General features: G+C 39.0%; 2 protein-coding genes across 4 annotated transcripts in view; both read right to left on the bottom strand.

Annotated features, from left to right (window-relative positions):
* LOC126427210 (serine/arginine repetitive matrix protein 2-like) overlaps window positions 1–16,200 on the bottom strand; it is a 328,833-nt gene that overhangs the window by 249,569 nt on the left and 63,064 nt on the right. For 2 of the 3 annotated variants that reach the window (XM_050089441.1, XM_050089444.1), the window contains exon 1: window positions 10,421–10,615. The exons of the other annotated variant lie outside the window; for it this stretch is intronic. The gene's annotated coding sequence lies outside the window, so the exon portion shown is untranslated. Of the gene's footprint in view, window positions 1–10,420; window positions 10,616–16,200 lie in introns of those variants that run through there. 3 annotated transcript variants of the gene reach the window in all.
* The window catches only part of LOC126427211 (E3 ubiquitin-protein ligase SIAH1-like), a 68,311-nt gene continuing 62,864 nt past the window's right edge, over window positions 10,754–16,200 (bottom strand). The window contains exon 3 of the mRNA XM_050089445.1: window positions 10,754–12,972. Coding sequence (XP_049945402.1) covers window positions 12,712–12,972 — 261 coding nt within the window. The 3' untranslated portion in view covers window positions 10,754–12,711. The remainder of the gene's footprint in view (window positions 12,973–16,200) is intronic.

The following is a 16,200-nucleotide window of genomic DNA, read 5'->3' as shown; positions in this document are numbered from 1 at the left end:
TGAAGATCGGAATAAATATGACAGCTGAGAGACAAATATACATACGGTAAAAAAAGTAAAAGTTTAGCATTCTTCCAAGGAATTTCAGGCAAAATAAACCTTCCCCCCGTACTGAACCAACCAGTTTTGGCCCCTTTAAAGTTTTCCAAAGGCATACCAAGGACAATGGAAAGTACAGTTTGTTTAGTTCTATCTGCCAGCTCTCCACTTTATACAACTTTCCACAACAAGTGTGGCACCGTGTGTGGGTTTCATTGTGTACCATATTTTCTGACGAGAGTTTCACATTCTGAATGTTCTCTTCCAAAGTGAAACTACAAAACAAGGATCAGGATTTTCTTTTTTCACAAATCTTTTCAGCACAACAGAAACAGTTCAAACATGCAATATCTTCCCCACCATTCCAATTTTGTCACTTTGATTCTATGCACATTTATGGGCTCTTCGTTACGTCTAATGGAGGCTGTCTTCTCCTCCAGTGCGATTTGAACATTAAGAAGGTGAAAACAAGTCATACTATGAACTTCTCAACTCTCAATAGTAATTAGCGCTATTTGTAGTACATAAGATGGCATTAAATCCAACAGTGTCATGTTAGAGTGGCTATTATGTGCACATTGAGATATCTTTTCTCTGTATTACTACCATGCTTTCAGCAAACGACAGCTGTTAAAACAGTTTATTGACAAGTTTCAGGGTTCTGTGTGTGTGTGTGTGTGTGTGTGTGTGTGTGTGTGTGTGTGTGTGTGTGTGTGTGTGTAAGGGTATAATGGGGGAGAGGCAATAAGGAAAAATAGCGCACTGTAATGTCAATGAAAGTTAAAGTGCAAATCAATCTTACACACACCTCATGTTTTGGTTCTGTCCGTAGACAGCAGCAAACGTTTACGTCTCCACAGTCCCACTCTTTGAGCTCCATAACAGAGGGTTACTTCAAATCTTTGGGAACTAGTTGTATTCAACTGCACCCATTCTTATATTATTCTCTCATAGAAAAGTCTCAATAAAATCTTGAAGTATTTCTCGTGAACTTCTAACACATAACACCTTTCTAATTTATTTATTTATTTTTTAATGAAAGAAATGCTGCTTTGTGTCCTTAACACTGAAGTTCCTTGCACCACAGTAAACTCCACTAAATCTCAGACACAATTCCAATGTCAATCCTTATTTCACTGCAATTTTTCTCTCTTTTGTTGGGTCTTTAGGACCACGTCAGTGTTGCTAAAACTTCACAGCTGTTTAAGTGAGTTCCCATTACTCCTCCTCAAATGATGTTCACGAACAAAATTTTTTTTAGTAATGAATGCGGAAAGCAAAAGCAAGAACTATATTTTCAAATATTTCTGTACTATGGAAGATCCAGCAGTACTGCACCAGTTTCCTTTCACACAGCTGCAAACATTATATTACTAAACTCAGTAACATTAAGAAATCGAGAGACAGTCTAAACAAGATGGCCAAACTAATTTGAAACACACACAGGATATGTGGCAACTGCTCTGTGATAAAATGATACAAATACCCCTCCCCCAAATCCGCAATTCTTTAAATAATCGATGTCCCGTGTATAATACTACACCATATCTTCAGAACTACATATTGTACTATGACTTAGTGGTGTTTGTGGATACTATCTGCAAAATGTGTTGCGGAAAGATTTAATAATAAGGAATTATTATATTAAAAAGTCATGCCTAATGTTGAACAGTGGAAAAGCAGGAAGTGATAAACTATGTTTCTTTTAATGTCTTTATGGTGGTATTAGTGAGGGGGGTGGGAATCAAAAAGATTTTCACATGTGTACAGTTTGTTAGAAGTCACCAAGTGCTCCCATTCTAAGACACTGGATGCATATTGTCTGGGTAATTTTTGCACCTTGAGTTATGCCGCCTCAAGACATATAATTTCTGAATTGGCACCTCTTAATGAGTACGAGACAGCATTTTAAATTTCTAAATGTGGTCAATAACTATACGAAATACTGAAAATGATATTTCTGTTGGCTTTGGAAACTGTTAAATAGGCAATCTGCAACTGGGACCATGAAAGATTCTTAGCCACTCAGTAATGTGGAAAACAGTTTGATGCGCACAGCCAAACGACGGTTGTATCCGTCGTCAACATTAAGGCTGGTGTGCTGCAGTTCTTGTTGGTTATCCTCTTTATTTCAGCACCACTGCCACATCCCTGATTATCGACTACAAGTTGTTGCAGCTGCTACACTACCAGTGCCGTGACAGTCTTTTTTGTTTGAGCTAATACTTTTACAAACATTCAAACCAACTGTAAATACCATTACCTGTCACAAGCTACATGTCCACTCACCGTACACTGGTGGCTGAGCAGCTCGTGTTTGTGCACACATTAACTACCATTTGAAGATTAAATAAGAACCGAAGCTGGCCGACAATGGGGATGTTCCTATGCAAATCCTGGCAAAACTGCTAGAGCTGTTCACATTTAGCCCCCAGGCACATTTCATATTACAGGGTGCAGTGAAAAACTTAATTGGCAAATTTTTGGTTCTGTTAAACCACATGTTGTGCACAAAGAGCTAATGCACACTCTTGCATGTGACTGTAATGTCAATTCACAAGCTCCTTTATTATCAGTTCCTTCTTTAAAGATAATACACCGAAAAGGCCTGTACCGTGCCATCTGCACCTTATCGAGACCCCCTTGTACGACATGTGATTCCCCCCTCTGGAAGTGCACAACTGTGTGGAAACCACTGTTTTCGTGCGATATGGAGCAACACCTCATATACCCCCCCCCCCTTGAAAGATCTGCTTAGTGCTTAGTGCAACCTTCCGTGAACTTGACGAACCTGTTATCTCCAGAGGTTTTCCAGTTCTGTGGCGTGCTGGCGTGCAAGGTGACCTGACATTAATCCGTGTTACTTTTAGTACTGGGTATAAAGAACACGTTTGCCAGTGACACATTCAGTCTCTAGGTGATCTGAGGCCAGTATACAGGAAAATGTTGCTCAAATTCCACTGGAACTGCTGCAAGCAACTGTTGATAATTTTGTTTTATGGACGCAGCATCGTCAAAATCTCTGGCGCACATACTGAATAAGCTGTGTAGGCGGTGGTTAACAACAAAATCTATGTTTTTCTCCCTCATTTGAACTTTTCTGCCTACATTGTGTTCCTAACCCATTTCACATGTAAACATTTCTATATGTCTTTTTTGCATTCACAGCACCCTATTTGCACTAGGTGGCAAAAAAAAAGCACTCCGTCTTCAGGCCACGAGTGGCCGACCAGGACCATCCGACCGCCATGTCATCCTCAGAGGAGGATGCGGATAGGAGGGGTGTGGGGTCGGCACAACGCTCTCCCGGTCGTTATGATGGTATTCTTGACCGAAGCCGCTACTATTCGGTCAAGTAGCTCCTCAGTCGGCATCACGAGGCAGAGTGCACCCCGAAAAATTACAACAGAGCATGGTGGCTGGACGGTCATCCATCCGAGTGCCGGCCACGCCCAACAGCGCTTAACTTCGGTGATCTCACGGGAACTGGTGTATCCACTGTGGCAAGGCTGTTGAGGTGTCCGAAACTGGAACAAAATTTTTTCCAGCGTAAATCAGTTCCCCATTAATGCATTAGAATATCTGCCATATGATAATTACTGTCCACAGTCGACCTCTATGAATTATAACCAACCGGTACAGAAGAATGCTGTGCATACACGTTCATTGCGATGGAGACTGAGGACATTTGTTTGACGATATCAATGGTACTCTCCACGACTATTTTATTTTAACCATTTTTAGTAAAAGAGGTTGTGATTGTTGTTTATCAAACAATAATACTATTGTAGTATTTGAACCCACTGTAAAATGTCTTACATTTTGCACAACTGTGTGTTTCCTGAGTGGGAGATGACTGTGTGTTATAATGGTTGTCTAACTGAGGATAGTTGCTCTGACTATCGAAACATAGTGTGTAAGTTGGAACATATTTCACATTGTGGTTGAATGCGACAACGTTAGCATTGTTGCTTTACAGAACTAAGAGTATCCCACAAAATAGTGTCCACGGATATCCGACATAGTGTGACTAGTTCTTCAGCGTGTGTTGTATGCGGGTGACAGGACAATGACATGAAAATGGAGTGCAGGCGAACACTGGAAAGTAAATCTGTGGTCAGCTGAGTGTACTCAATTACTTGCCTTGCATGGAGCTTCTTTTTGTCAAGCTTCTGTTCTCAAACCCATTTCCTCATTATACTATTTTGGTACTCCAAATACTTTCGGAAAGTACGCCCCAACACTTTTATTTAGATTTAATGCCAACATATTGATCTTCAAGATACACAGTTTGCATTTTATATTCTCTGTATTTCTACCATCAGTTATTTTGCTGCGTACATAGCAAAACCTGTCTACTACTGCAGCTATATTTTGCTGCAGGAGAGTGTGCATTGCTGTGTGGCAAGTGTCAGCTAACTCTCAGCAAGTAGATGAGGCAGCACTATTTGTTAACCAGATGCTAGACTACACCTTTGACCGCTGTTTAATCCCTCATAGGTATAGCTACACCCCAAATTAGAAGAGCAGTCGCTGCAGAAAAAGAGAGAGATGCAAACAGAAGACCAACAACATATTGTATATAACCTCACTATTGTCACTAGACACCTGAAGTCGAGAAAGTATTTCCTCAAGAGAATTACTCCCTTAACTATTGCACCAAGAGACCAGACACTTAAATCTACAGCAGGAGGCACAAGTCAATCTTTCTTACAAGTTGAAAGAGGAATTTCCTTGGGGCCTCACTGTGACATCGCCTCATCCTCGAGAACACTCAAGTCTTCTACGATCAGGAGTCTCCAAATGCAAAAACATCCTAAGGAAATGACAACATGTAGATGACAACTTGTGCAAATGTGGGAAAATCCGAACACACCACCACCTGCTCCTCTACACACTCTTGGATGGAGCAGTCAATTTACAAAACACAGGACAAAGGACAATGCTGTAAAAGCTGCTGATCGGTGGAGAAGGAAGATTTCACGAACAATGGACATGTAAAATAAAGTAAGGATGTAGTTTCCGTGCCTCATTTCCTAGTCTGTTTCCCTCCACATCAACTTCACTGCATTATCCTCGTTTTGTTTGTATGTGTCTTAAAACCTCTTTCAAGACAACCCATTACGTCTTGCATTCTTCTGCAGCTGTACTGCTTTTGTCACTATTTTCTGCTGTTCAAAAATGATACTGCCAGATATCCCATTCTCTGCTTTTGCAGCCTCCCACACTTCTCTATTTTTTTTTTTTTAAATCAAATTCTGTTGAAGTTTTTCGTCACCAACTGCATTCAGCGCCTCTTCATTAGTTACTTCCTAACCACCTAGCCTTCAGTATTCTTCTGTAACTTCATGCTTTAAAAGCTATCACCACCACCACCACCACCACCACCACCACCACCACCATTATGTTTAACGGGCTAGAGCATGATAATCGAACCTATTCCGACCTCCCCGGCTTTGGTAAAAGATTGATGTCTATGTTCGCACTACATTTAACACACGATTTGATACAGAATCTAAAACTGCTGAGTAAATTCAGTATACATATATTAATGGACAAATTTCTGATAAGAACATTCGTGCATATTACAAAAATATATCACGCATCAACTACATTACTTTTACCATTTACTGCCCACCAACTACTTCCCCACGAGGCTAGCCATAGTTCCAAGACAGAACTATTAAAAAATATGTTTTTCTCAATTTTTTTTGGAATATTTCCCCCACAAATGACAGTCTACATTTTTTGGAATTGTCAATACGACTCATGTTTTTGAGCAGTTAGTAGCAACTCTTTAATGCTAAGCCCTGAAATGCATGTTAGCATCACATACAGAGGCTTCGGGGTACAGTTTATACAGAGTACAGCTCTTACGGGTCTCCCACATGCTCTGATAATTTCACCTGACGGTGCCCTACCAAATTCCACACAATTTTCATGTTCCGACATTACACTGAAAGGGAATGAGCAGAGTGGCTGAAACTTAGCTACTGAACGCCTGTCTCTGTGAATCTCTGTTATACAGCATAGCACAGTTAAAAGTAGCCCGGCTCCCTTTTGAATGAGAATGTAATATTTCACCTTCTGAAAGAAAGTAACCAGCTACAACAATGGACGGTTTTATGCAATAATCAACTGTTAGCATTCTTCTGTCAGCATTTCACATTATTTCATCACTGAGGTTAGAAACTTCTCTTTGCAGTTTGCAAAATGACTTTCTCAACAGAAGAAAGAATTGAAATTGTAGAAGCACATGTGAAAACAGGTTCAATTAAGGAAACCTGTGAAACTTTCAGGATGAAGTATCAAGACAGAGGATTACCAGCAGAGAGAACAATACAGAGCCTATATAAAACTGGCATGCTGCGGATCTGTACAAAATGTAAGAAAACAAAGAATTCCTTCAGTTTCCACACCAAAACTCATTGCAGGTTTTCATCAAAGAATTGTTGAGGGCCCAAAGAAGTTTATATGTAAGTTTGCCCAACAGGCACATGTAACAAGGAGGAGTTGCCAGCAGATATTGAAAAGTCTTAATCTGAACTAATGCCGTGTGAGATAAAGGATGACAGTCAGAAATGTAAAAATTATTGCATGTGGCTTTTGAATAATGTTTGTTGGACCCCCTTCGACTATATCATGAGTGATGGAGCACCGTTTCATATCTCTGGTCGCACGACTTCGCAGAACACGAGGTGCTAAGCAATGGAGAACCTTTAACATTGTGTCAGCAACCACTCAACGATGAAAAATCGGCGTTTGGTGCAGTGTAACTCAAATTTGCACCACCGGACTGATATTTTTCAACACTACCATTAACGATGTTGCATATGTGGAACTGTTTCATATATTTTGTGCTTGACTGATTGAAAATGAAGGACAACACAGCCTCTTCCAGCAAGATGGTGCAACAGCCATACATCTAATGTATCCCTGGAACGAATACGTGATGCCTTCACTGAGGAACGAACTGTTGGCAAACACTTGTGGCCATCATTTGAAGAGCAAGGTCTATGAAACAAATGCACACACGATACATCAACTGAAAAACATCACCAGCTGTGACAGCCGCAATCGATATCCGAACTTCACGACGGGTGTATCTGAATGTGCTTAGATGTGCTCAGCTGTGTACTGATATTGCAAGGGTTTGCTTTCAGCACCATCTATAAACGAACTTTTTGTTGCATTTTCATTGGAAATAAATGTTAAGTCCATTTCAGCTCTTTGTTTCCACAATTTCACTGCATTTCCTTTATACTTCCATGAGCTACTTTTATCAGCGCTACCCTGTACTTTGACATATGGTTAATCGACGTTTAGTATTAATGAACTGACAGTGTTTTAGATAGTTTTTTTCCCTGTTGTTGGCAATCCTATACACCGCGAGAATAAGTTTGTACGTGTGTCGCTAGACAGCAGTAGAATACAGTTACATTGTTATCATCTAGTGGGGATTTCATGAATGTATACAGGAAATATGCCCTTGAAAAAGCCCCCGTTTCAGTATAATAAATTTATTTTTGTGAGTGAACTGTGCTCGAGTTATTTTCTTGCCAATAACTGCAGCATACAGTGAGTCTGAAAAAAGGAAAATATTAATTCAGTCTGCAATTTATAAGGTAAAAATTTTGAAGATGAGCTTGAAAAAGAACTACTGAATCGTCCAAATTCTAATTAAATAGTCACAGACTATTGTGTAGCGAGCAATGGGAGACGAGCTGATTTCATCAATAAACAAACGAATTATGGTAAGCAAACGTATATTAACAGGTGATAAGAAGTAATTCATTTGTTGTAACTACCCATGTAGCTTACTAAATGAAGTGAAAATGGGTGGTAACATGTTTCTACACAGGTGTCACATTTTCCAATACTTTAGCAAACAAACCATTCAAAAAATTGTGTGTTTTGAAGTCGTTTGTCACTTATACTGCATATTTTTCTTTAAACAGAACTATAAATATGAAAACCCTGACACATATAATACACTAGCTCGCAAACAAATCAACATGGCAGCTGTTCGGTTTGCCTCTGCCACCAGTCACAGCGCAAGACCTGTGATGTCACGAAAACTTCAAGCTTTTGTCTCGCATACTCATAAAAGATGCGAACTGAACATACACACAACAATAAACGTCCCAGGCTTAGATTTGAAAACATGAAAAAAATTAAGCATGCAGTGAAGAAAACATACACTGCATTAAAGAGCTATCTTCAAAATGCATCTTTTAGTTAAAATTTGTTGCAATAAAAATGTTGGAAATGTGACATCGACAAATAAATACGATACCTGAAGATTACATCGTGGAGTTTCTTTTTGGTGTGATTCAGTAATTGTGTATGGAACACAGAGGAGATACAGTAAGCAAACTTTTGGCTAGCTTTTGTCCCCTCTCCTCAAAAATCTTGGTTGTGGTCACAGGCTGATCTGCAGCATAGCCCGAGGTCTAGGTTAGTTCAGATTGGCAAATTTTGCAGTTTCCCAGGTATACAAACCACATGCTACAGCTGCATATAGCTATACTAAAGACAAATATACTTTCAGAAAATACTTCAGCACTTAGATTCAATTTTAACATATTCCTCTTTTCCAGAAATTATCTTCTTGCTATAGCAAATCTGTATTTTACATAATCTCTACTCAGCCATCATGAGTTTTTCTGCAGCCAAAACAGCAGTCACCTACTTTCAGCATCTCATTTCCTAATCTAATTCCATCAGCGTCACCTGATTTAATTTGACTAAACTATATTTATACCATTTTTAAAATTTCTGTTTTAAGTTGGTCAGAATGAATACGTGGAAAAGAGATGTAAGATGAACACAAGTCCCCTACTGTTTCAGAATTGCAACACCATCAACAAACCTTCAAACAGTTTTTATTTCTAATACATTAACTTCAATTCCATTTCCAAATTTCTCCTTGTTTTTCTTCACAGATTGCTCTATGTAAAGACTGAATACCATGGGGAATAGGTTGCTACCCTGACTCACTCTGTTGTCAACCACTCCCTCCATTTTGTGTCCAACTCCTGTAACTTAGTCTTATTTCTGTAGAAGCAGTGGATAACAGTCCACTGCTTTTTATCTCTAATAACTTCAGAATTTCAGTAAGTGTATTTCACACAACACAGTCACACATTTTTTTCTGAATCTAAAGAATCTGTGAATTTCTATTTTTCTTAAGTTACCTTTGGCAGAGCAGGATTTTCACATGTATCAGCTATGCCCATGCCCAAGACCAGGGTACAAGGAACAGTGTTGCCAAGAGATCTCAATCAGTATTTGTATTTTCCACAAATTTGCTCTCTCTTCCCCACCACCTGAAAACTTGTACAGCATGTCAGCAGCACTGTCATTGGCATTGCATTTGGTTGATTGTTCAGTAGTAAAACAAAGAAAGGAAGGTTAAGGTTTAACATCCCATCAACATCAAAGTCATTAAGATGGAGCATGAGTTCTGATTGTTTCCAGCATGGGGGAAGGAAATTGGTCATGTCCTTTCAAAAGGGACTATCTTGGCATTTGGCTGTACTGGTTTAGAGAAATAATGGAAAATCTAAAGCAAGTTGGCTGGACGTAGATCTGAATATTCATCATCCCACACATGAGTAGAGTTCAGTTGTAGGTCAACTGTTAATGCCAACTAGTCATAAAGTGCCCGATTTGCAAATTTTGCATTGCTTTATGTACTAGATGACATTGGTTTGACAGTCAGACTGGAAACAAGTCTCAATGAAAGATTCTTAAGTCTAACACTAACTTTCTAGGTTAATATATTTATGGTTTCATATTAAAATACATTTACTTATTTTCTTTCTGCAGATATAGTGAACCAGTGGATTCGTTGGTTGTCATTCTAGGTTGAGAACAGCTTCTGCATTCCCCTCTGCATACACACTTTTCCTTAACCAAACTGCAAACTGCGAAAGTTGAGCCTACTCCTTTCAATTACTCCAACATAGTTTTCATTTTCTGAGCAGAAAAGTAAATAGCTGACAACATAACTTTTAATTTCTACATCCACAATACATTTGCTTTAAGTAATTCCACTACTGATTACATTTTTGTAGTAGAGAATCTTAATTCTTTAGAGCAACAAAAAATAAAAATGTCGAAAGTCTAAAATCAATGAGTGACAGAGGGACGGGGTGCCCTGAAAAGTCTCCGGCCTAGGGTGTAATGCTTGGAAATCTGGCCCTGGTCCTCAGAGATATAATTTGCTAAAAATATGAATGAAAACTGCATGCTCTGGTGCTTTCTGAAAGACAGAACAAACCCACATGACCCAAGCACAAAAAAGGTGGGCACAAACATCTCCGTTTCAGACATTCCCTACTGTGCTGAACAATTACAAAGAGAATCCTCAACTTACCGTCCAGAAAAGGGGTCACCGGGATGGACGGTATCCTCCCACTTGCAGAATTTACACGTTCATCATGCCAGTAAGACTGCAGAGGCGGAATGTGTTCGGAGCTACTTCCAGTATCGCCTTACGTGCCGCACGTATCTCAGTCCGCCACATCTTCGGTAGAGCAATCTATTGGAGACGGGTCGGGAGTTCTTGAGAGTTAGCTAAGGCTGGATCACACGCCTACATTCTGCAACTGCACTGCTTTCTGGAAGTTAACCCTAGATGCAAAAATTCATGTTCCTAACATACTTCTGGAGGTAAGAAGCGTCTCACAATTTATAAAAATACATTCACTTGTGTCAGATTACTTCCACATAATATATTTCACACAATTTGATCTAATTTAACAGACCAGTATCTACAAATTGTGCCAATGCCCAGTTTACGTCCAACATTTATGTGACAAGCTGCCAAATGTTTAAAGTAACTTACTCTAAGTAACTAATGAACAGTTAGCAAGATTACTTCATTTATTATTTGAACCAGCAGATGTTCACATGGTGCAAATGTCAGGGGCACGTCAACACAAACAAACAAACAAACCTCAAATCAAGTGGCGAGAGCACTGGAATGAGATGTCAGATTAAACAATAAAGGAAGAACACAGCTTCTTGATCGCAAATTATCAGTAAAAGAGAAAAACAAAGTCTTTCTAATCTGTATAATATTTTAAATAATTAAAAATGTTGATTTGAGAATAGTTGACACTGAAATGTTGTATTAAGCAGGAATGAAAGAACACAGCTACACGATTGCAAATCAGCGATAAAAGGAACAACCGAAGTGTCTTTCTACTATGTATATTTTTTTTAAATTAATAAAAAAAATCTTGATTTGTGCAGTCATATGAGAAAATTTACATTTAACATCTAGCCGGTGAGCATTCTTTGTGGGCGCTTACATGATGCTCAAAGTACCTAAAAGACCACTTTTTGCACCATGGAACTACAAAGCAATTACTGTGATTAAATGTTTCTAGAAATTAACTTCATGAGACTAAAATGATGGTTATTACCATGAAACAAGAGCTTTAAATTTCACAGGAAGATTAAAGAAGCAAGTCGCTACACAAGAATGTCTGATCATTACAAAAATAAAAATAAAGACAATTATAGTTGTTGTTATTATGTAGGAGTGTCGTTCATTGCATGATTTTAGGACTCCACATATATCCCAGTAAACAGAATCACACTGCACTTTAAACTAAGTAAGTGTTACTATATGACGATGATTATAATATCTGCCTCCATAGCATTGAGTACAATTATTTAACTATAATTTTGTGCCTATCAAAAAATTTTGATTCAGTTAACACACTTAAATATTATAGTGTTACAGGAATAGGCTGACCCACAGCCACACAAATTTTAAACATCATCTACAATATTACAGGAACTGCAATGGTTATCACATATGTGTATTAATCAGACTGCCGTTTACAACACAGACATCAGTTTCTCTTTGGAACTGTAAGAATTTCAGCAGTCACAAATAGTCAGATACTAAAAACATTAATCAATGTCTGGCCCACAAACACAGTTATTTGTAAATTACACCATTCCAGATTAACTCGCTGGCCCAAAAGATTTAACTCTTGCTGAGCGGGGAAAACGAGCAAATCACATTCTGGAATGCAAGAGATCTAGCCTCAAAGTAACAAAATCGTACGCTATCTCGACACTGCTCCCGGAAAGACTTTTAAAAGAGTTTTCACATGGTGTTTACAAGTGTACTATAAGCACAACAGGGCTAATATAATACTCAAAATGACTCGATGGGAATCTGTTGAGCACTTGCCACGTTGATGACACACTGCTAGGCTTCATTACGGAGACACACCGTTGTATTATACTTTTTTCAAAGTGAAGAAATTATACTGGGAACAGGTGCAATTTTAGGAGTTGTCACATAGTAATTTGTCACACAGAGGGCTGCGGTAGGAATACAGCTTCAGTCCCAGAGTAATCTTACACATACACTAACACACGAGTGGGAGATGGGAACGGCAGTGTCTGCAGGATCGGCCTGTCACGGGCCCCGGTCACAGTCTGTTGAGCCTCCCGAGTGGGGATGGCAGGAGTCACTCCCATCAGTCAGTCACCGGACAGCAGGCGGAGCAACTCTTGTGCGTCTGACACCGGACAGTCATCTCCGGCACCATCCACAGGGCCGCAGGCATCCCGCCCCCCACCATCTGCGCCCTCCTCTGCCCCGGCCCGAGCACCACCCTTCCTGCCGCCGCCCCCACCTCGCTACACCATCGATATCGTCACGTTTATGCCCAGGTTGCCATTGTCGGCAAACAGCTGCGCGATGCAGGTGTCGAACACCAGGCAGTCCGAGTTGAGGATGGCAGAGGCGACCCCCTCGTGGATGGAGCGGGGCGTCGCCTCCCAAGTGAGCCGGCGCCGCTGCCCATTCAGCTCTAGCCGGTAGGCAAACCCCTCCGCCTGCTTGCGCGACCCGATCAGCTGCACGATGGCAAAGAACTGCTGGTGGCCGTCAAACTTCTCCTGCGTGCAGAAACGTTTCAGTGTCAGTGGTTGCATTTAAAAATGAAACACTTAAAATGTCGACCAATACAGCTGAACTTTAAAACGACAATATCGGTTACAGTGACAACTCGGCTATAACGTTGTAATTTCTGTAGTACTGCCATATTCCTCGTAAGGAACATACTTCTAATCCTCATTTAATGTGACAAATGTACCTCGTACATGACATTTTCAGCTTCACTTAGCAACAAGATTTTACAAGAATCAATGAACTGTAGAAGGCAATCTGTTTTTGTTAATAAGCGACCTGGCATTGTCTTCTCCTCTACCCTCTCATCAACAATAGGTGTAATATAGACTCCTCACCTCATTATTACACTAGTTCATTCACACTACAGTACTGGTAACGATGACAGAACACACACCAACAGTACATGTGATGTCAGTGTCCATAACAACTGCTATGAAGCAAAAGCATTTTTGAGCAGCATGGCCAGTAAAAGAAATATTTACGTAATGGACGAAAAAATGAAAGTGATTCATGAAATCGAGAGTGGAACTCAAAAGGATGACGTGGGTTGTCAAATTTGGCATTGTTAATTCCGCAGTCTAAACAATTTGGAAAACAAGTACGAAATTGTTACTGTGTTTGAACAAAATTGACCTAAAATTAAGCAGTTACAACAGGCTGAATAAAGCGATGTGGACAAAGCACTGCTTAAGTGGTTTAAGCATCAGAGAAGCATTCACGTTCTCCTTACGGTGAAAGTGAAGAATTTGCCAAGAAATTTAGAAGATGAGGAATTTCTGTGCAGCAGTGGCTGGATTGACAGATTCAAGCAACATCACAGCATTATTTTCGGCAATGAGCGATGAATCCCATAGAGTAAAAACTGAAATAATCCAACAATGGCTCTCTACCACGTGGTCTACCATCTGTGAAGGATATGCAGACTGTGACATCTTAATGTAGATGAGACTGCCATTTTCTGTTAATTGGCATCAGACAAGATTATGAAATTCAAGGGCAAAAAATGTGTTGGCGGCATGTTATCTACAGAATAAATAATAGTTACAGTTTGCGCCGACACAGATGGAAATGAGAAGAAAAAATTGCACACGATAGATAAATCAGAAAATCTTAAGATGTTTTAAGCATGTAAAAAATCTGCTTATTCACTACAATGCTAATAAAAAGTCCAGAATGACCTCTGAACACTTTGAAGCTGAAATAAGGCATTGGGATGGGAAGCTTAGGCTACTTGTTCTTGTTGATAACTGTCCAGCACATTCTGCACACTCTGGCCTGGAAAATATTAAGCTCATTTTTCTTCCTTCAAATATGACAAACTTATTGCAGCCCATGGACCAAGGAGTAATTATGAGTCCGAAATGCCACTATTTTTCGCTCATATCACCAAAAGTGATCCAATGCCTTGAAAAAAAAGACAGGATTATACTATTACACTGATGGATGTGATCAGATGCATTGCCAAAGCTTGGCGCCAGGGCACAGCCCAAACTACCAAGAGCTGTGTCATGCAGGAACCACTACTGAAGGAATAAATGCTGCTGAAACTGAAGACACGTTTGTTGACACTGATTATCTGTTGCTGCCTGCACTGCTGCCAGAAATCAACTGCAAGAAGTGCCTATCCCTATTGTGAGTGACACTTCAGAAGCCATCAGAATTGTGAACCTGTTCTTTGAAACTAGAGGAGGGGGCAATGAAATTGCAGATGAAATAATGAACACAGAATGTAATTTAGAAATGTGGGTATTGGGCAAATAGACAGCAGAGTAAAATGACTGATTACTTCACTCCTAAGTAAAGAAGTTTGGTGAGAACTTGACGTACTGCTGTGTATATTGTGAATACAGTATATACAGCTGCATGTACAGTGCTTAAGAATGAATACTGTATGTAAAACTAAAAAAGGTTAAATAAATTTGTTCTTTGCCATTTGTCACCAAAATAAACTAAAAATATGAATCTCAATCACAATGACAATCATTTACATCATCATCATCATAATATTCGAGGATCTTTGAATATTGTTATAGCCAGGTTCCACTGTCGTTCACACTTTACAAAACTGTTTGTAAGTCGTCATTTACAGCTGTAAGATATTTGACAAATCTCGTTGGTTGTTAAAAAGTAGCTGCCTCAGCAGTGTGTTAATGCAGAGAGCATTACCCCGTTTTAATGTACCAACAAACACAGGCATATTTTTTTATTAATAGTTTATCTTCTCAGGATTTTACTGCTGTCATACAGTTTGCACTAAGTAGTTAAAATTTGTTGAGTACATTATGAGATTTTCACTCTCCTTAGTAATTAGATTACATACTTGGGAAAGTTAATGATGTTGGGTAAAAACACTAAGTATGAGGTAGCATACTGTTTATGAAATGTAAACCTTCAAATTCTCTTATAAAAACTAAAATTTATTACAAATTCAGCTCAACACTAAATTATTCAATTGATGTTGGTGAATGTTTGCGACCAACAATAACAGACTAATAAATGACATTCCAGAAAATAAACCATTGTATCAAAACTTAAACAACATTTATCATTTTTCAATGAAAAATGACAAACTAGGCAATGAACAGGCTAATAAACAACGAAAATTACTGTAATATGGCAATTTTAAATGTTAATCACCTAGAAAGAAAATTATATTTTAAACCGATTGTTATACGAATGTAGTCAATGCATTACAGGTTCAAATTGCGGTTTGGCACAAATTTTCATTTTTCACCATTGACTTATTTCAATGCCTCATTAAAGCAAAATTTGGAAATTTCTTCTGTCTGGTGTAAGTTAATATAAAATGAAAATCAACTTTGCTGATGATGTGTGAAGTTCTTTATTATTTACTCAAGACAGCTAGCACTCAATCATAAAACTGGACATCAGAAAATAATGACAACTTCTGTGTGGAGATTCAGACAGATCAGTAAACTTCACCCACTACACATTTCATTATTTATCATTGTGCGAACTTCTTCAGAGTTCTGAGATAAGGTTGCAGCACCCACACTTTGTTCACTGCAATTGCATTTTTACCTCTGTGAACTCTGTAAAATTTCGTGCACTGTTTTGTTTAATTTGATGCAGCGCAGTAAGTATGATGGATACCAAATAGAAATTCAGTCCTTTATCGGGCAAAGACATCAGACTGTAAGATGTACAAAAATCAAATTTTTTCACCAAATAGTTTCCGAAAAATCAGACGATAA

This window comes from Schistocerca serialis, chromosome 11 (genome assembly GCF_023864345.2).
Source record: "Schistocerca serialis cubense isolate TAMUIC-IGC-003099 chromosome 11, iqSchSeri2.2, whole genome shotgun sequence".
In the NCBI taxonomy this organism is placed as follows: domain Eukaryota; kingdom Metazoa; phylum Arthropoda; class Insecta; order Orthoptera; family Acrididae; genus Schistocerca; species Schistocerca serialis.
This window is presented reverse-complemented; position numbering and strand designations above follow the sequence as displayed.